The 22,527-nt window shown below is 33.2% G+C and overlaps 2 protein-coding genes across 5 annotated transcripts; one reads left to right on the top strand and one right to left on the bottom strand.

Moving 5' to 3' along the window:
* Positions 1–1,186: 1,186 nt before the first annotated feature.
* RpS7 (ribosomal protein S7) lies at positions 1,187–4,612 on the bottom strand. Of its 2 annotated transcripts, none has more exons than XM_068769061.1 (5): positions 4,554–4,612; positions 4,025–4,186; positions 3,454–3,638; positions 1,801–1,948; positions 1,187–1,301 (listed from the first exon to the last, which is right to left on the bottom strand). In XM_068769061.1, the coding sequence occupies exons 2-5, from the start codon at positions 4,184–4,186 to the stop codon at positions 1,224–1,226; spliced, it is 573 nt and encodes a 190-aa protein (XP_068625162.1). In that variant the 5' UTR covers positions 4,554–4,612; the 3' UTR covers positions 1,187–1,223. The 2 variants fall into 2 exon arrangements, with proteins under 2 accessions (XP_068625162.1, XP_068625163.1); XM_068769062.1 differs by lacking the exon at positions 4,554–4,612 and adding an exon at positions 4,430–4,538.
* Positions 4,613–5,605: 993 nt separating this feature from the next.
* Positions 5,606–21,788, top strand: Gale (UDP-galactose 4'-epimerase). 3 transcript variants are annotated; one of them, XM_068769058.1, is made up of 7 exons: positions 5,606–5,852; positions 16,046–16,304; positions 17,185–17,298; positions 17,675–17,854; positions 19,632–19,745; positions 20,493–20,664; positions 21,479–21,788. In XM_068769058.1, exons 1-7 carry the CDS (start codon positions 5,833–5,835, stop codon positions 21,712–21,714), a joined length of 1,095 nt encoding a protein of 364 aa, XP_068625159.1. In that variant the 5' UTR covers positions 5,606–5,832; the 3' UTR covers positions 21,715–21,788. The 3 variants fall into 3 exon arrangements, with proteins under 3 accessions (XP_068625159.1, XP_068625160.1, XP_068625161.1); XM_068769059.1 differs by lacking the exon at positions 5,606–5,852 and adding an exon at positions 9,907–10,023; XM_068769060.1 differs by lacking the exon at positions 5,606–5,852 and adding an exon at positions 10,079–10,112.
* The last annotated feature ends 739 nt before the right edge of the window (positions 21,789–22,527 follow it).

Here is a 22,527-nt window from a genome sequence, read left to right as displayed (position 1 = left end):
TAACAAAACTAAAGAAACGATCTAAACACCAAGATAGTTCTGGTTTACAGACCATACCAGAGAGTAGATCGGTTGGCGTCAAGATGGCGACAGTTCCGCAGACGTCGACCCATGGACTAACAATAAACAACGGACGTCTTTACCGATTGACGGCTACGTGACTTCGGGCCAGTAATCATCGAGGCCCAGGGCCTGGTCTGCGTCACATGTTCGTCCTGTAGCGGACATCTTCGAGAAACCCTATTGTAAATCAGTCACAGGCTCAATAGCGATGGGCCAGTTGCCTTTCGACTTCCACTATTCACGCGTTCCACGCTACAAATATAATCGCAGCAGTATTACTGAACAATGCAGAGACGCAATTTGAAATAATTAACAATCGCGCGTAATCGTGCTCAAGCGCCACGTGGGTCACCAGTGAACTCCACCCAAAATAAACTTGCCTAACACGTTTAAAATTATCCATTATATATTTGAACATTATGTGTATCGCTAAATGGATATTTCATCGTGGCGCCTTGGACATTTCCGGTAAAATCGGCGTGGCATTCAATTTGTTAAACAGCCGATGGAGTCGGTAAAGACTACATGAGGAATGGCAATAATGTTTTATGGACTGAACTTATTTCTGTTATCGAGAACGTTGAAACTACATGTACTAATAGAACTTACTTTTCCCTGGAAAACAAATTAGAATAAAAATGTACTGAATTAAAAGCAAGGGGTATAACAGCGAAACTTTTTTAACCTTGAAGGATTTAGGCGTCTGAAAAGCGTATATCTGCTCATTTTTGTTACGGGCTACGTTCCAAATCAGTATTAAGTAGGATCATTACAAATATGGACAAGTTGGAAGAAGAGTATTGGTGAAGTTGAATGTCAATGCCAATGCTAGGAGCACCAGCACTATGCACTGCCCCCTATCACTATGTGTTGGAACCAGCAACAACTGCACAGTAAAAATACTTGTTTCAACCGTGTGGTTTAATGTCTGAAATACTTCTGCAAATCCACTTCAAGAGAAGAGAAAACTATCCGTTTATATAACCGCCTTTTTATTGATAAACTTCTTTGACCTCTCATACTGATTTCCTTTGAGCTGGACTTTTAACAACATTGCGCTCATTTAGTGTCGGGCTGCAATAGCTAAATAATAAATAACAATAATTTAAATTAAAACTCTGAATAAGGTTTTAGTTTTATTGTAAATTTAGTCCTTAAGTTTACAAGTAGGGCTCAGGGAACTCGAACGTCACTTCGCGCCCCGTCAGCTTCTTGTACACTGACTGGAAGGTATCCACCTGTAGATAAACAAATTAATTGTAAAGTCAAGGTTGTCAAACAAACAACTTCACTTAATTAACAGTAATGTATGACATGATAAGCTTGAGAAAGGTGGCTACTTGAAGAAGCGACATTAAATGTTACGTTTAATTTTAAATACATAACTAGTATAATTTGTGTTATGTTTGACAGTCGTTTTATTTATTGGTTAAGATCTTTCTGCTGAAATCTAAATCATTGCAACCACAATCTATGATGATCCTATACTAGGAATCAAAATTATGCTGACTAAAATAATAGTATGTTATTATTTTACTCATCCCCCATCTATTTTAAAAATAGCTACTCTTTTCATAAACAAGATGTTACAACTTTTTTGCTAAGATAAGCAATTAATTTAGTGCAATAATATTCACAATGTTTCAAATATGTTATCTACATTTTTACTTTTTGTGTCGTCTATCTCTGTTTCTTTTTCCCAGAGACATGAAATAGGAAAGGAACATTTTTAAATACCTTATGTTCAATGGTTGTCTGCTGGTTCTTGTCAAGGTGCACCTTGATCAATTGCGAGCCATCCAGCTTAACCCTGATGCGCTTGCCGACAATCTCCGCGGGGAACACCAAGTCCTCAAGGATTGCATCATACACTGATGTCAATGTTCTGTAAAATAAATTGACAGTTAACTCTTATAAATTATTAGCAAAGGTTTTGGATATCTAACAAAGTTATATACTACTATACACAATCCATTTTGAAAACATTACTTATTAATATTTAATATAATAAACAGAATTAGCCTGTTTACACAAGTTAACCCTAATTTAAATCTAAGCCGAAATTGGGCGATAGTGGGCAGGTAGTGACTAACTACAAAAAATTATTTTATAATTTCTTTCACATAATTTTACAATATAGCCATTTACAAAAGTAAAGTAATTTTATACACACTTTTAAGTTCTATTACTACATAATAGGCTTTACTCTTAATTTTTTTCACTTTCATGTTCATATGGGTAACTATTCAGACTTATACATATTTTATGTATAAAATGATTATATTATCTTAATTTAACCAATTATCTTGTTAAAATATTTTAAATTGTTTTTGAGGGTTTAGCCGTTACCTGTCCAATCACCTAATGTTGAGTTCATATTAACTTAAGAGACATCTTTTGTGTATATCAAGGGTGGTGAATCTTAGGCTTGCGAGCCACTTGTGGCTTTTCAAAGGATTTTTGTAGCTTGCGACTAATGTGAGAGAAATCACTTTTCATTTTTATCTAATTATATTTTTAAAATTGATACCATTTCATCTGTTTAAAAATTACTGTTACATTTAATGTCAATGCATACATTTTTTACTTTAAAAAAAAAATGAAAATTGGCTTGTATTATCAAGGTGCTTGGCCAACCCTGGTACATATATGTATATGTATATATATGTATATATATATATATTGATGCAACAGCATTAGTTACTTTCTAAAGTATAGTTCTTCAAGTGGGGAAGCAAAAATAGTTCCCAATGTAACATTGCATCCTAACCAGTTGTGGTAATACTCAATTGTTGTGTAGTGCTATATAATTGTATCAAATGCCATTTATTACTCAGGAAGAGTAACTTAATAAAAGTGAATTTTACGTCTTACTTCGATCGGGTTGTATAGTTTTATTTCTGATGAGGATGGGACACATCCAAATGACCTTAAATTAGGCTATCATTTCTCTAAAACTATGCTTTATCTAACTAAAATAAAAAGTATACACATACTTTTTATTTTAGTTAGGTGAACAAATCTACCCCCTATACACTTCAAAATTTGTTACTATGTTGAACTAACTATGCAAGCCCTTGCAAAACAAACTTCTTGCTAACAGCTTGCATGTTTTGATAAATAATACAGGTTATGAAGTCACTACTATCAGTAATTACACTGGCAAAAATATACTATACAATTACAAGTTCCAAGAATACATAACTGAAATTTGACATATTAAGAAATCTAATGGAATCATTCAAATATTTCAATAACAGTAATAAATAATTAAATATGCCTAAAATATTAATTATTGATACCATTAACTATAACTAACAATAAAATGGGTTTGAAATATTCAACAGCAGTCAAATACTAAACATAGAATCTTTGTAAATCAATAATTACCTTGATTGTGGCCTCTTTTGTTTGTTGGCAACACGAGTCTTGTGGCTGGGTTTGGGTAAAATTTTCCTGTCACCAATGAAGACTACATGTTTGCCACTGAACTTCTTTTCCAGCTCACGGACAAGACGGATCTGGATCTTCTGGAATGCCTTCAGCTTGGGCATTGGCACATAGATGATGATTGACTGTAATAGTAATTTATAATTAAAATTCAATTTTAAGCTTCTTATTGACTTGAAGTGATGAAATCTGACATTAATGGCTATTTAAGCCATTGATTGTTAATGGCTAGACTAATTTCTACAAAACTAAAGCTCCATTGCTTTTATTCCATTTATCTATATGTATATAGTAGCAAATGTAATATATTTATAAAGGATCAAAAAGCAATATTCTTATCTTTATTATAATTTCACATTCATCGAAATATACTTATAAATATTAAGTGACCAAGGGTGGTAATAAATAATTAAAAAAAAAAAACTTTTTTACGTACTATCTTTGCAAGTTAGTATTTATTGGTAAATATTATTGACATTGGCTTAGAATAGCTTATTAAGTTAATTGTTACCTTTTTGTTGTGCAGTTCAATTTCTTTTGCCTTAGTTATGTAGAGCTCCCGTAGTTGAGCCTTGAGGTCAGAGTTGGTTTCCAACTCCACCAACGCCTGCGAGATCGAGGTCTCGAAGGGGTCAGCCTCTCCGGCATTTGGTTTGATAATCTTAGTACTCATCTGTAATGTTCAATCACTACATATAAATACCACATATAATCATGGAGGTTAGAAAACTTTAAACACTAAAAGTATAAATGATTCACAAACGAGCACCGTGATAGCACCTTGTAATACTTTAATTTTGAACTGATGCTAATATATTTAATAAGTTAACAGAGTTAAGGGATGATTAGAAACAACAACAACGTTGAACACGAAAGGTTGGGAAAAGTCACCAAGTTTTATCTTATTAATCGTTACCGTAAATGAAGAACTTAATCAATATGTAATTTCCCCAATCTGTTTCTAACTAAATAATAAGTATATTTATTGAACTTCAACGTTATTTTATGAAATAAAGTTAAAAGCCCGAAGAATTCACTACCTTGAGAACTGAGCGGGAGCGAAAGAGACAGAAACAGAAGAACTGTCACTTGTCAACAAGATACACAGATTCAAAATTGCATGATATAAAAATTAGAAAATTATAACAATTTTGGTATTTATTTAAAAAATATTTTTAACGAACCTTAATATCATTCCAGGAATTACGCACAAAAAATATTATTGTTAATAGTCAATACATTGCAAAAAAATGGTCTGTGATCTTGTCATATCACAAAAATTAAGAAGTCTAAATGAAAATTAACATGACACAGTTTAATGAACTTTGTCATTTGGTTTATCTAACATTTTTTTTATGTTGACTATTATTTCATTTAACAGTAAATACTGTATTGTAAATAAATAAATACTTCGTATGGTTATGCGACAATCATATTGGTTGATGATTTATACATGAAAAAAAGAAAGTTCATATTTTTAAACCAATTTTCTCATATTTAATGGAATCAGGCGTTACCTTGCGGAAGTCCATCCTAAATAAAAAAAGACCAATATTTAGCCATTTCCACACATGCAGTGGTAGTCGTGCAACAAAGTGCACCTCCCGCCAGCCCGCTGATAAATGCACATGCGGCAAACAACGCGAATCACACAACCGCCACCGTCAAATCACTTAACACGTGCTTCACCCCTCCACGGGGCGTCCCCAGGAGTTATGTTACACTGATTAGTGCCAAATACTCTGCTTGTGTTTATCAGCGGGCTGACGGGCGTTGCACTTTGTTGCACGACTACCACTGCTTGTGCGGAAGTAGCTAAATATTGGTCTTTTTCTTACTCAATTTTCTCATATTTTTTGTGGTTTTAGATCTTATTATACACATAATAATAACTTCAGCACGTGATGTTCTTTCAAGGAATGCCTATCCTTACAAGAATTCTGTCAACGGTATGTCAGTCTATGCTTGTCAATGTCAGTCTCGCTGTATTGTCCGATGGTAAACAGTTTTGATAAAAATGATGATTACAAGATGTGAATAATTTAGCATCGCCTCTTTTAAAAAAAAGTGTTTCAATTTCGAAGGTACCTAGGATGAAATTTTACGACCTAAACTTACGTAGCTCGTAATATTTATTGATTTTGCTTTATATTTGAATTTAAAAAAACCGCGCCGCTTCTTCATGACTATAATTTACCGCAGAAATACGTGAATACAGCGATGTTTTCAGAATCATACTACGTGTGTAATATAAATAAACCTTGAATCAATTTAAATCACTTGATAGAGAAGCGTTGCTGCCGACGTATTGTTAAAACTATGAAGCCTATACGCAACGAGTAAGTCGATTTAGGTTTTTTGAATTTTGTAAATGTTCTGAAATTTATTAAAAATATTTTATTACAAATTTAGAAAATGTAGAAAATTCTTATTTAGTGGTACTCAGAGATCTAGCCATTTGGTATAACGTTTTACTGTATTTGTTTGATGTCTGCTTTAAAGAAAGTACTTTTAAATACTAATCAATTTAATTTTTGGCATTTTGTTGCATGTGTAAGGTTGTATTATGTTATAACAAATTTAATTTTACAGTAACATGGTTTTAATAAACCTTTATATTTAATTTTATTACAGTCAATTTGTTATGGGTTTTGGGAGCACATATTGTTATGTTTTGTGTTGTTCAACTGTTTGCTTTGACTATTGTTAATATTGACCAATGATTTTGGAGTTACAAAGCTGATAGATTCTTGCAAACAATTTGAATATAAAATTGCTGTAAGTTTTCTGCGAAATAATTGTTTTTGTTTTGTAATACAGAAATGTGTAGTATCTAAGTATTTGTGTATGTTTAAACTGTAAACATCTCCATAAACTGACTTTAATTGACATATTTAAATTATGTAAAAATTCCTCAAATGTGTTGTCTTGAGGAATTTAAATCAGTAAAACATAAAAGAAATATTTTTTCATTCCAAGCATTTCTATTTTACAAACCAACCAAACTAGATGGCCAAAATGTTAAAATTATAGATAAGTTATTGTAGGCATAACTTACTATAAATTCTGGTCATAATCAAGAAGAGCAAAGTTATGGGTTATCATATAACTGAACTAGTGAGATGGTAATATTCCATTTTTTATTCCAATTGTGTGATTTATTAATGTTTGTTGTTGAGGTCAACAGTATACCAAAATTTACATAAAATAGGTTGTCATTTATTAAAAAGTAATGAAAATATATTAATTGAAATTTGAAAATGTAGTAACTAAACTGTCCATAGGAATGATTAGGCACATATTGCCAGCCTTATAAAGATCTACACAGCATAAAATAGGGCTGATGTGGGCTCTCATCTCAAGAAAGAGTGCGGCAGGTCCCATTTTCTTAGCCTTTTATGTCCAATTATAAAAGACACTTCAGTGTTTGCCATGTAGGAGGAGTAAGAGGAGTGAAGATTGAATACCTAAATTATTCAGTACCGAGTGCTATCTATACATATTACTATGACTACCAAGCATTATTTTTCTTCATCCTAGTCCAACTGTATCATCCAAATGACACCCTCTTTTACTGTGAGGAAAAGAAAACCGATACATCAAACTGTATAAATTCTTACTCTTTTCCTTCTCTTGGTTTTAAGGTAGAAAACTCAGGGCGTACATAATTAGAGAAAGAGAAACCTACAATCAGTAGGCTGTATATTCTACCCCACTGTTTTAGTCGGTGAGGTGGTTTTAATTTAAGGATATTAGCTATTATGTCAAAGCATTGCTGTGGCTGTCACTTAACACATTGTCACTATGAGATTTATGGTGTGTTTATGGCATTTTACTCAAGTATAGCAAGAAAAAAAGGTTTATAAATAATACAGAGACTAATAAAGTAATTAGAAGTAAACCAATTACTTTCTAAGATGGTTATATTCGGAACAATCAAATGGTGCTGCAGCAATATTAGATGTTGTTTTTATTAAAATGTTGTATAGCTTATTAACATTTTTAATGGGACAACGCAAAAAGGAGAAGTGGAATTATATTACAAAATAGTATCAAATTGTTCTAATAATTACAATAGTTTGTGATTTTCAGGTATAAAACAAAGTTTAAAGAAATTTCCAAGCTTCGAATTAAAATATAAATTGCCAATTTCATGCCAAAAATATACAGCACTAATATATAAAACATATTTCATTTAAACAAATTTTATTATTTTGAGTTAAATATTAAACAAGGAAAGCAATCATAGAGATTGCTTTATTTCTTTCATAGTAATATTAAAGTAATCGGCACAGTTTTGTTCTGTCTTTTATATGGATAAACAAATTAGATATTTTGATTTGCTAACCTTAAAAACATTTATTTTGCAGGAAAAGTATTCAAGGCTTTGTTTTATTTAAACTGTGGGAGAAATTTATTCATGGTTGTGACGTTTGTAAAATACAGTAATTCTACCTGTAACAAGATAAATTCATTCTTTATACTCGTAGGTGTACTTGTTGGATGAGCATTCGCATAACGCTCTTAGAACCCCGTACAACACGTTATGTCAAAAAACCTTAAGGTTTTCTCAATAAATTGGGCTTTAAATTATATATATATATATATATATATATATATATATATATATGTATATATATATATATATATATATATATATATATATATGTATGTGTGTACTAATAGATATTAAAACACATAATTGTAAATAGATTACTTAATTATTAACACACTTTTAACATATGTTGTCGTCATAGCTAACTGAAATAATATTCTACTGACATCTTTTTTAAAAAAATTGTCAAGATTTCTTCTTTCTCTTAAGTTATGCTAGTAAAAATAAAGTATTGTAAGTTACTTACTTAAGATTTGTTTTTTTTTTTAAAGATAAATTTAGATGTGATAGGTTTAAGGGTAACTGTTTTATTAGTTTATTTAGGCGGCTTTGTTGGATAAAAGATTTTTCTCTCTTTCTTCGTCGGCAATATACAGTTGATATACATGTAATTTATAATCGATCAATCATGGATTACAGAACATATGTCACTCAATCGGATATTACAAAATGTGTAGCACTTGACAACTTTGATAATAGCGCTGATAAAATAATCAACCAACACCGCTAGGGTGTCCATATTATTAAACACATATGGACATGACTATTCACTGTATTAATAATACTCAAAACTTAATTTGTATGTAATTTTTTCTTTGCAATAATTTCATGTCTATCGAAAAATAATTATACGTTCCATATTTAATATAATTAAAAATTAAATTGTTTTTAAAAAATTGGACTTAGTTCATTTGTAAGTGGATCACTAGAGAACGGTTTCTGATATTTTATGCGAAAACTAAACAAATTTTTCAGGGAACAAAATGTTGTAAATGGTGTTTAGAAAATATTTTTTTTAGATGCACATGGTATTTTGCTTGAATTAACTACGACAACCAGCGTTTGTGCAACACTGTTAAAAATAAATTAATTACTATATTATAAACTATTAAAACCACCACGTATGCGTAGATATAGCGTGGGTAAAACGCTCATTAGGTATATCGACGACATAATCAAGTCGTAGAAGTCTTGTTTTTATTGGACATGACGCCAATTCAGATCAGCTTGGCCAGACTGGATTTAACTCGAGACACTAGGGCCCTAATCGTAGAAGTCGCTGGATGCTAGCGACGCAAGACCATACATTATAGCAATTTATTGGGGGAGAACTGTGCCTTGCAATGGCCATCTATCGGTTGAATTGAATGAATGAATTATGAAATAATGAAAATTGGGACAAACTGTTAAATTGAAAATTTTTTGGCCTTTAACCAATATCCTGAAAAACTGGTCACCAAATTTTTGACTGCAAAAAGTTTAGTTCATATGTAATAAACGGAATCGGTATTTTATAAAAATTTCGCAAAATATTATAGGATTTCCATTTAAGAAACTCAAAACGCATAATAAAATTAAATTGTCGGAAAAGGCTTATTGTAAATAAGCGAATATTTAAATTAAAATAAAGAAAATTCTCGGCATTGATGTCGCTTATTATTTTGATTTAATTTAGGTCATATCCGATAAAGTATACATGTATAAATGAGTGTTGTTAAACTATTAAAAATGTTGTTGTGGAGTTTTTCCTGCATCATCTCCACAACTATAACACCTTACGTAACTGAGTCAAAAATAAAATAGATTAAAAAGTCGACAATCAATAAGACTTCTGTTGAAAGTTCCAATGTTAAATAAATGTATTTCATCTTTTTAATATACACTCTATTGGATAATATTTTTTTTGTTTGTAACGACAAATTTGTTGAATTTAAAAATGTCCAGCTTGTATTAAATGCTTAGCAAACCTACTGCATGAACTATTCGATAACTCAACAGTGACCCGGCAGACTTCGATAGTGCTGTGTGTGTCGAATAATACGTTTGAACATAGTTTTAATTTTTTTTTGTTCTATTAGTTTGTGTTGTGTTTTAACATAACCGGTTTAAAAGTTGTAAGTTGAAAATATTAATCTATAAAATATAAAAAAATATTAGCAAATATAATAACGAGAAAATTTTATTACGTTTATATTTTGTTTCGGTAAGCGTATGATGTTTTTTCAACAATAAAACTGTATCAGCATGAATTGTAAATGGCTCAATTCTCAATTGTTTTATAACATTTATTTATTAGTGGTTATGATATGATAAGAGTTAAATTATTGAACCATATTTAGCCAAATTATTTAGTCAAAATGTCTTTAAATATTTTTTAATTTAATACAAAGCGATAAAAAAGTTTTGAAATTTAGAAAGGATTTTGAAACTTAAATTATACGCGCCCTTACTTTCTTAGAGGGTGCTCCGCCCACATAGCCTTAAAGTATGGCAGCGCAGCGTAGAATCATTTAAAGTTATCAGTTGCGTACGTCAGGAGAAGAGTGTCAGAAGATCCGATCAGAATGATCTTCGTGATAAACGCATCCATCAACTTAAAGCTACGGGTGCTTCAAACGCGGAATGATCTCAGAAGAGCCCACAGCAATCTCGGACAAGTTTTTTTTGTGGTCACTTACAATATTTTTAAAATAATAGCACAGCAAATTATCATTTTATCACTTGAATATTCTTACTTCTACAGTTTAATTTTATATAGTTTAAAATTTCCTAGAAAATAATTTAAAAACATGACATAGGAGTGTATTACAATAAACAGTCGCTCACAAGAGTTACTAATTTTTATCGAGTATTATAATAAATAATTATTAGTTACTGTAAATATTATAGCTTCGGGCTAAATATCTAAAAATATCCGTAACCCTTGTAACTTTATTGGCGAATGCATCCTAAGGATCGGAGAAATGTAATGTTACTGTACACTATAAGGTTTATATATACTTAAAATTCTTTGTTTAAATTTTATTTACTTACTTTCCGTGAATTAATTGTAGAATGTGTAACATTATTATTATCTGCATCCGGAACATCGTGACGCAAGATTTTAGTTTACAAATTGCTCTTAATTATCATCAACAATGAAATTTTGGTACATTTGTGAAGAGCTACAAATAAACCTTCAAAGAATCGCGTGTTAGACTCTCCCATCATAAAATACAATTTAAGCAAAACCTTATATCGCGTACTTATAATGTTATTACTTTTATTTATTATAGTCTGTATTTCTGTACATTTATTTGTATTTAAAAGTAAATAAATTAAGTAGGATTTTAACGTAAAAAAATAGCGAGTACTTAGTTGCGCACTTAATTCGAACCCGACATTTATATTTGCCACCAATTATAATATTTCGGCGCGCTGTTGGTTGTAAAGTTACTGATCGTAGAAGACGATATCTAATATATTTTATAGCAATAAATATTATTTTTTTTTCCCGTCTCATCGTCTTTAATACAGCTGGAAGACTTCCACCGCTGGACATAGCTTCTCCCATAGATTTTTAATAGGACCGGACCAGTTAGAAACGCCTTGAGTCTTCCAACGACTATACCATACCAATGTTATGGTATATAACCAGGTCGTCCACCATGTAGGTGTATTTTAAATGCCGCGCTTTCCCGTCCGAAGTCTCCACTCGTCGTCGTATCATGTTTTAAAAAAATAATATATTAGGGGGACCGGAAAGTAATGTAGCTTTCTTAAGTTAAATACACACGACTACATTTTTAACAAGTTTCTATTTCTTATCAACAATACATTCACCTTCGTTATCAACAATCTTTTTCCATTAAGTATACAAATTCTCAATGCAGTAAAAATCAATTGCTATTTTTGTAAAATATGTCGACAGAAACGACATTACTTTCCGGTCTTTCTAATACATTATTTTTGTAATATTTTGTAGTAGCAGGATCAGTTATAATATTGTAAAAATGTAACCGTAACAACAGCCTTCATATTTAATCCACGCAGCCCATGTAAAAACATCGTGTAGCGATTACAATGAAGTGTCGTACAATTACATTTGAAATTGTTTGCACATCTTAAGGTCAAGATGTCGTTGATAAGACAGCTGCTGATTTCAACAGTCCTTTAGATGCCTCATACCCTACCACCCACTTTTATTGTAATATTTCAATTATATTTGTTACCTCACAACTTCGTAAAAGAAGGCGACAGTAAACTATAAAGCAGATGTCTTGCAACAAATGTCCTTTTGTCTTTAAAATATACTAGAATGTTCGGAAAGTCGTAAGTCTTCGCCATTGATTTCAAATAGGATCGGATGTGGGGGCCCTGCATCCAATATTTTCCAACCACCACGACAAGGTTGTCTTCCTTGTGAGCAGAGGTTCTACGTAATATTTGCCGATCAGTGGTCTTCATTATACAACCTTAAAGCTCCATCGGCCATCAGTTCTGCATTCTATGAAGCCTGCCTACTGCCACTTGCCGAGCTGCTGGGCTATATCGATCACTTAGTTTGCCTATTGACCTCCTAATCCTACGCATGGAGTAATTCCGAGCATAGGCGTATCCTTGGCTCGTTGTGCGACTAAGAGCTTGTGCGAATAAGAGCCTGGTAACACAAGTTGATTGTAGAGCTTAGAAAACCTTTTTTGTTGTCATTTATAGTTGCACCAAGTTTGAGGCGGTAGAGCATTGAGAGCGAAAAGCCTAGACCTCTTTACAATTAATTACCTTAGGGGCTTCCCCGGAAGCCGATCCGACCTTTACCAGATTCAATAGACAACCTGGAATCATAGTGTAATTTTGATATATTTCATCAAACAGATAAATTAATAATATTTATCTGCCCAAAGATTAATAAGTACCCATTCTAATTTCTTAATTAAACATAAGCGGTTATTACTTGGTCTTTACTTTAATTTATTTATATACTAGGTTAGCTATATGTTTAACAGCAATCACACCAATTTTTTTCTAAAGAGTACACTAAAAATGCATTAAATTTCTGTGTTATTTGTACTAATCAATATGAAACATCTGAAAATATTTTCCGGCTTATCTTTTTTGCATTACCGCTACACGTATAACATAATCTTCTTTTATAATGGAATGTCTATGTTATGTCCTTATCATTAGTACTTAGTGTTGTATTTATTGCTTTATAGCCACATTGTTAACCCAATGTATAAAATATTAGATATAATTTCACATGATATGTAACTCCATCTAACTTATTTTTTATAAATATAGGATACTAGATTTGACTTTGTGTAATACCACTAACATACTTCGTACTGTCAAAAGATGGCCTTTTGTAGTCCCGAAAAAAAAGTATTTCAGAGTGGTCACGTTTTTTATATTACTAATACTTGTTAAAGTCGTCGAACCTTTCTTGTGTCGACTTAAAGATAAGCTGTACCGGTTGAGCTATTCTCGACGTGCTTAGCAATACAATTGGCGCTAATTGATTTTTAATAATTGTTTAAATAAATGAAAAAAAAATATGTGTATGTATGTATATATGTATATATATACACACACACACACACACATATATATATGTGTGTGTGTGTGTAGTGTCAAAACAAACATTTTACATTTAAATTAATTGTACGAAAATTGATTCGTGGAATAATCGAGATTTTTTTTATCAAATATTGTTATAAAAGGCTTGTATAAAGGCTCAAAAGCTAAGTTTTAATACGTAGTACATACCCTATTGACAGATATTTGTAATTACTTTGTAAATTATCGCAATGTAATTAATTTTAATATGTAATTTTAATATTCTGTTATTGTGTAAGGAATTGTTTACTAAGCACCAATTTTTAATAATTGTCTATAAAGATACAAAGATGGAATACTTCTTTTTTAACTATTTGTTTACTAAAAGACAAAGTGACCATAATGATTACTTGTGGTGGTAGTTGGATTACAGTACTTACAAATAAAAATGTATTACTATTAGCTAGGAAATTTGTAACGTACCGTTCTATGTAAATACATCTTTACATTCTGTAATAATCGGTGTAAGAATAGTCTAAAAACATCACGTGTGCGAAACATATGCTATAAAACAAAGTATGATGAAAAATATGCAGAAAATCCATATTTTTATGCGAGACGTTCCGCTTATTCATGCGTTGTTGAAAGATTTTTTTTAACCAGTGATATGAACAGAACGTGACAATGCAAGCAAAACTACATTTTCAGATATCCGGCTTTTATTCAAACTTTTTATGGTGGTATATATTTTTATCTATCAAGAGTCGTTTGTAGGCGTTTTCTACAAAAATGGGTGTGGTCCTGCTAAAACATACCACGACATTAAAATTTAGTTCAGAAATATGTTCTATTCAATAGGTCCCTCTTAGATCGTAGCTATCGTTATTTTATATCACGAGTATATATCTTCGTATTTTCCTTCACGAGAGAGTTCTCCATGTTAGGGTTTCTAGTTTTTCTAGTGGCTTCACAAAAACATTTGTACAGAGCAACTAGAACATGGTCTGCTGACTATTATTGACAGCCAGAATTATTGACTTCGTGTTTTTTCTATTTATTTTTTTACTACATGTTGACTTAATAAATAAATTATTGCGATAATTTATTTAGTAGTAGTAATCATTTATTTATTTAGTAGTAGTATATACCACGCATAGTTTAAGGTTACCTTATTAAAAATATATGCGGAGTACTATGTCCAGTATAAACATCCCACGTAGTGACAATGTGTTCAAAATTAAATTTAAGACACCTTTTCCTATTTAATTGATTATCTCACTAAAACATGGTCTTTCTAACGTATGTTAATAAAATAATTGTTTGTAAACATTTCTCCACCAACGATTGCATTTTGGTTGTGCTTCAATTTGAGGTCTGACTCATGAGTAAATCGAAAATAGTTATTACTTATAAGATATGTAATGCCGCTAAGTTTTAGTAACAATTGGCCCGTATTAATTGTAAGAGAATTGCGAAATGCAATACATACCTATAAGTAACTAGTTTTGTAAACACATTGTGTTTATATCCCTGCATTGTTAATTACGACCATGACAATCTTAATATAAAATCGTTCTATTGAACTGGATATTCTAATTTAATGTCTATTATGTTAAATAAGAGTAACTAATAAGTTTGTAAAAAAATGTATTTAAAATTATGAATTTAATGTACCTAAATAAAGAGGAAAAACAATGCTTGATTCTAAAATCTTTTAAACCCTCCTTTACATTGTGGAGCGCAGCATTAAGATTGGTGTGGGACTACGTCGTTTTAGATGATTTCTCTCGACTTGTTCAGTCACCATCAATTCAAGATTTTGGCCATCTTTCCTATGTGCAGACATAAAAGGGGGAAAAAAATTACAGACCTTTTTGATAAAATTATTTAATAATATTAAAAACTAAATAAAGCACCAGTTGTAAAAACTTAAATGAAATTAGGTAAAAAAAGTAGCGGTATCTGAAGAAATACAAAACTTTAGTGATTGAGAATTTATTTATTTCCTTAGAAAGTATTCTAATAAGTATTGTGAAACGATAACATTTATTTTTCTGATAAAAAGACAAGCCGGAAAAACTTTAATTCTTTTTCAATAGAATTTTTTAAATTAAAGATTAGTGTAGTGTATCTTTTTACAAATGGTATATCTCAATGCAGATGTCTTAGCCACAGAGGAAATTAAATTTAAAAACAAATAAATCTCTTTTTAAAGTAACATAGTGTTCATAGAATGATAATTTATAGAATGATCTTGAACCCACCTATTGTTTGTTAGTTTTACATTTTACAATCGTTTGTTTTGAAGACATTGTATGGCTATGACTATAGATATTTTGCATCCATATATATACACAAACCATCGTGACGTTTGCGCCACAATATCATCTTAAACAAATAATTGCATACGTGAACGCGTGTTAGTTTTTAAATTATACTCAATTATATTGATATCGTCTTTCTTATTCACTTGGAGTGAGTCAAATAATAAACGTCTATTTTCATTATCAGATAGCACTAAAACGTGAATAATAAATAAATGTGTTAAGAATTCTATTGAGTATTCTAGTAACGGGTATAACCTCTTTTTTTTATTTCCAGCGTAATTATGAAACCTTCAATACTAGTGACAGGCGGTGCTGGATACGTTGGCTCGCATACAGTTATATCGCTACTTGAGCAACAGATCGACAGTGAAGTGGATATCGTGGTAGTGGACAACCTGAGTAACGCGTACAAAGCCGAGGGTCACAAGAAGCCTGAGCCCATTAGGGTTATCGAAGAGCTGACGGGAAAGGCGATTCATTTCTACAATGCAGACATCAGGAATGCGGCGGCTTTGGGCACCATTTTTGAGAATGTCAGTAACCTATTTTTATTACGCATTTTAATTAATACTCCTAACACTAGAAACAAAAGCAGTTTTAATAACATAAAAAATGCAATGAGCAGTCGTATGACTCGAGGCGTAGCAAGGAAACACAAGACAACAACAATACCGGGTAGTCGACATGTACATTGTACGAGATAGTTTAGATTATGATGAATATACAATGTACTCAAAAAGAGCAATGCATATATATATTTATTTATCTATTCTAATGATATTAACACATCAAGTAAAAACATCAAAGCTATAACACATGTCTATGAAGGAAAAAATAAAAAATAGAACTATAAATTAAAGAAAATAATCAGGTAGTGATTTCGCAAGTCTTATAGTTACCAGTAAGATAATCCAGAATCGAACAGCTTGAATGAAAATAGATTTAGCCATGTACTATGTTGAATACGGCAAAAATATTGGTCTCTAAAAGTTCAACTGGTTAGAGATAATAAAGCGTTTTGACTCACCTCTTTGCAGTAACTGATCTCACATTATTTTCTACAACGGATTAAGGAGAGGCCGCCAAACTCATAGGTTTTAAATCAAGTCGCTTAAGCAACTTTCCACGACTGAACACAAACTTCCTTGTATCCTGTTTCGAAGCTGACCTAATAAGCGAAATACGGCTCCATCGGTTGATGTTATTGGATAAACCGATACTATATGTGTATTTAGAACTGAGACATGTTTAAAACTAATCCTTGATCATATTTTTCTTTGATTTTATTTTTCTTCTTATTAATGTTGTTACGTTAGCCCACATTATCAGTTATAAAAGAAGTTCTCTGAGCTCGATTAATTGTGCCGAATGCTTTTTGTTTTCGGTTAAAAGGAATGTTTTTTTTTGTTTTAGCACAACATAGACTGCGTCATCCACTTCGCGGCGCTGAAAGCTGTCGGAGAGTCAGTACAGAAACCACTCGAATATTACCAGGCGAACATAACCGGCACCTGCACACTGTTCGATGTATGTGAATAACTGAATGTTATTTTGTAAAGAAAAGTGTAACAGTTTGTAAATTGTGTTTCGATGGTTATAGCACTAACGCCGTGGTTTTCCAACAAAGTGGTCCTTGTGAACCCTGAGGGGTCCATCGAATATTAATTATAAAGGGTCTTAAAATTGCGATTAGTCGCGGGATGCAAGTCCTTGGGGTCTTTAGTGGCGTGGAGACCACGGACCGAAAAGCGCAACTTTAGACCCACAAGTTGGACAGATGATCTTGTTACGATCATCTGAAGACGCAGGATGCAGACTGCTTCCAACTGATCCAATTGAAAATCTATGGGTAAGGCCTGTGTTCAATGACATTCAACAACTGAAATGATGAAATGTTATTCAGGTGATGCGCAAGTACGGGGTGTACAAGCTCGTGTACAGCTCGTCGTGCACGGTGTACGGGGAGCCGGAGACGCTGCCGCTCAACGAGAGCCACCCCACGGGTCGCGGCCTCACCAGCCCCTACGGCAAGTCCAAGTACTTCTGCGAAGAGATCATGAAGGACATCTGCAGGAGCGATAAGGTGAGCAAATACGAGGGTGGATTGAAAAGTACTCGGCCTAACACAGATCCATTCAATTCTAAAAATCAAATCTACCCACATTATTTAGTTCAGTTCACACTAGTTCATTGTGTGAAGTTCGAAACGTGTGCGATAATTAGTTGTGATTTTATAAATTTATTAACAAAGTAATCGGACATAATTTCCGCGAATGGAGCAAATCGAGCAGCGTGCCGTCATTAAGTACCTCCATAAGAAGGGGCTATCATCAAAAGCCATCCATGATGACATGGTCAGTACATTAGGCGATTGTGCTCTGTCATATTCATCCGTCAAAAAATGGATAGCAGAATTTAAGCGTGGTAGAGAGAGTGCGAAAGATGAACCCCGATCTGGAAGGCCTTCGACGTCAACTACTGACGAAAATATTAAAAAAGTACTTGATTTAATAATGGGAGACCGCAGATTAAAAATTAGAGAGATAGCCGAGATTATAGGCATCTCTTATGAACGAATTCAAAACATCATTGTCAACGAGTTGCGTTTCCACAAGGTGTCTGCGAGGTGGGTTCCGCGACTGCTTTCAGTTGAACAAAAAAGGACGCGATTGACTATTTCACGCGACTGTTTGGAGTTATTTGAAGCCGATGCAGATGATTTTTTGAATCGTTTTGTTACTATGGACGAAACATGGGTTCATTACTGTACACCGGAAACAAAACAACAATCAAAACAGTGGAGAAGACCTGGTTCACCACCCCCTAAAAAGGCTAAGTCGATTTTGTCGGCAAATAAGGTGATGGCTTCAGTATTCTGAGACTCGAAAGGTGTGATTATGATTGATTATCTTGAAAGGGGTCAGATTATAAACTCTGATTACTACTGCACCTTACTAAGTCGTTTACGAGAGGAAATAAAAGAAAAACATCGAGGAATGCTCAGAAGAAAAGTCCTGTTTCATCAAGATAACGCCTGTGTTCACACGTCAGTACAGTCAATGGCTGAAATTCACAACTGTGGCTTTGAACTGTTACCGCATCCGCCGTATTCACCTGATCTGGCACCATCAGACTTCTTTCTGTTCCCTAACCTAAAAAAGCACTTGGGAGGTCAAAGATTTTCGACAAACGACGAGGTCAAAGCAGCTGTAGATGCATATTTTGACTCTAAGGAAGAATCATTTTTTTTAACGGTCTAAATGCTTGGAAGGGGAGGTGGCAAAAGTGTATTGAACTTGATGGTGATTATGTAGAAAAATAAAAATATAACTGATTTAGTATGTGTTTATTTTCTTGGTTAGGCCGAGTACTTTTCAATCCACCCTCGTATCACGTCACATAATATAGGAATATAATAGTAGGAGCGTTTTCTTGATTATGTAATTTTGACGGTCTTCACCTGAAACTTGTCGCCTTTGTCGTGTGTTTATGGCATATATTTTCCTCTACGAGGCACATTGCACGCATCCATTTCATATTCTTGATAAATCGCCACTAAAACACACTGACGAGCATTATCTTATAACACTTCCTAGAGATAGCCGACACATTTAATTAAACATACATTTTACAAAGGTGTTGGTGTCGATGATTTTATTTTGGTCTCTAAAGAACACGGATCAATCTCGTAGTTTTTTTTTCTGAATAAAATTGTGTATAGAGACTTTCTTTTTATTTTACGATTAAACATCACCGAAAGGTTGCAGACTAGAACTGTGAGTGTTGAGAAAAAAGAATGAGGCGTGTCGTCGCAGTTGGCTTGGCGTAAGTAATGATGAGTTTTTTGTGCTGCGTTCCAGAGATGGACGGTGATATCGCTGCGGTACTTCAACCCGGTGGGCGCGCACCGCAGCGGCCGCATCGGCGAGGATCCCGCGGGGATTCCCAACAACCTCATGCCCTTCATCGCACAGGTAACAACTGTCAGTTTTGTATCAAAATAAAGTACTACTACTGCCATTATTGTATGTAATGGCATTACTTAAAACTAGTCGTAAATGACTCATGTATGACTGATTAGCGGTAATACAGAAGTCATTTTAGCTCATTTTTGCAAACACGTTTCGTTTTTTTGATAACTTCCATACATCTCTTAATATTTCTCCATTATCGATTGTACGGAGTTATAGTTTGGACAGTAAATATATTTTAAAAATAGTATTGCAGAAAATGGAATGGAAATTAAGTTATAAATTAAAAACATTTATTTATAATGTAAATGTAAAAATAGAAAAATTATAATGTAAATATTATTTTTGCGTGTGAGGGTGATGCTCGACTTATGATGCTACATTTACTTAACAGATTTGTTTATTTAAGGCGATAACGTAACAATAAAGTACGCGATCAGTCAACTCAGAAAATAAATGTGTAAAATATTAAACATATTTAACTATCTGATGCCACGTTTCATTCCACTATGCATAAGTTTCCCCTAAAGGGCCTTACGCTTGATTAATTCGTGGAGTGCTTCGTGGATAGTCTCCCTATACAACAAACGTTAATATATTGTCCCAAACCGAGAGACTTTGAAGTAACCTTTGAGTTTATTTGCTAAAAACGAGAACTTAGGCTAGGCACTCATTTATTCATTTCCGCCACAAAATTAACTACTGACAGAAAAAAACACTCTAAAAGTGTTTCTTAATGAAATATTACAGGTGGCAGTGGGCCGCCTCAAAGAGTTGTTGGTGTTCGGCTCTGATTACCCCACGGCGGACGGCACCGGAGTGCGTGACTACATCCACGTGGAAGACCTTGCCGAGGGTCACGTGAAGGCCATCAAGCTGTTCCAGCAGCCCGGCTTTGGCGGCTTCCATGCTGTTAATTTGGGTAGCAAGAATATTACTTATATTTATGAAGTTATTATGTATGAGCAAGCTCAACTAGTATAAAATATATAAGGATTGTATGGCCCTTATATATTTTATACTAGTTGAGCTTGCTCATACATAATAACTTCTGCTGAGCTATCTAATAATAATATATGGCATACATTGAATCACAATAATTTAACTTATCAAAGTAGACATACAAAAACAAAGAAATACACTAAAAATAAATAGACACACTTTTTATAGGAAAACTTCATCTAAACAAATTTTATAACCTTAGTTACTGTGTTGATATATGCTATTTTGAAAAATAAGATAATGAACGTATCTCTGTAGTTCAGTGATATCGCTGCAGGCGGCGCTTTTCACACTATAACTACTCCTCGTCACATAAGAATTTCAATTTTACCGTTAAAATGTAGCAGTTTTTACAGTTAAATTAAAATTTTATTGTATTGGTTAAAATAGAACTATATAGCAAAATTAGTTTTTGGGAATCAATACAATTATAACCAGTACAAAAAAAAGGGACAAAAAAGAGGTTTTATTGTTGTTTTAAGGTACATAAAATAGTTATTAGTCCTCAGCATAAGAAAGAAGAGTGAAATGTGCAGTTTAAAAGAACAAAAAGAAAACTGAATGAAAAAAAATATCGGGAGAAGGGAAATGGACGAGAAGGATGGAAGATGAGAGCGAGATAATTAATACAAGAGTGAGTGAGAAAGCGAGATAGACATAGACGCCGTCTTTTTCTGTCTCTTACCGAGAGTGAGAGAAATTGGTTGATAACAATAGTTTATACTTTTTGGCAGGCACTGGGACCGGATACTCGGTGCTACAAATGGTGGAGGCATTCGAGGAGGCGAGCGGGCGGCGTGTTCCGTACCGCGTGGTGGGGCGACGTGACGGCGACATCGCTGCGAACTACGCGGATGTGGCGCTCGCACAGCGGCTGCTGGAATGGCACGCCACTCGAACCCTTCGCGATATGTGCGTCGACACTTGGCGTTGGCAGAGCACGCACCCCGACGGCTTCAAAACAACCTAGACTGGTGGTGATACCACCTCTATTTACAAACACGTTATACGGATTAAACATGAGTTGTAACGTTGTCAGCAAACAACTATAACTTGTGGATCCAACTCGCTGTTGTAAGTTATATGTTATCAAATGTGCCAGTATCTCCCAATACCACACTACTTTATATTAACAAGCATGGCTTATGGAGAAAAAGTTGCAATAAATGTTAGCCAATAACTATAAGTGGATTAAACTCGCAGAGACCGTTTATATTACCAATCTTTGGGCGAGGACTATGCCTTGCAGGGGGCGTCTATCTCGCTTACCATTCTCAGTCTATATAATTAATTTTTAATGAAGTGGTTGCAATCCATTGTGGTCATATCAGATCATGTAGACAATTATTTAATTCCATAATTTCGGCCTTCAACATTTTGTAATATGTAAATAGTACTAACAATTTTAGTTTTCTAGAATGTAACATTTAGCTTCCTTCTTTAATTATTCTCACTACTTATTCTATTTGTCAATTGTCTGAATGTTTCCTCTGGAAATTTCTGGGTTATAAATCTCTGGTGTGACTATATACATCTCAACTGATTACTAATCGTGTTTTGTAGAGTCTAGCTCGATGTTACACGGTTTTTATCACAGTTTATCACAATATTTATTATCCTAACTTTTTATTTTATTATGACTGTGGAATAGTGGACAAGAAGTTATTTTCTAGTGTCGCCAACACTGGACAGAGTTAAATTTAACAATTAACCTTGTCAAAGTTGGGTTCACCTAGGTTTAATAGGTAATGTATTCAGGCGGATAATTTTATACGCAGAGCTG

The sequence above is a fragment of the Battus philenor genome, unplaced genomic scaffold, assembly GCF_028537555.1.
Source record: "Battus philenor isolate CCGP_79_NKW_IND1 unplaced genomic scaffold, ilBatPhil1.0.hap1 SCAF_27, whole genome shotgun sequence".
Lineage (NCBI taxonomy): Eukaryota > Metazoa > Arthropoda > Insecta > Lepidoptera > Papilionidae > Battus > Battus philenor.
Note: the sequence above shows the minus strand (reverse complement) of the source record. Positions and strands in the feature narration are given on the sequence as shown.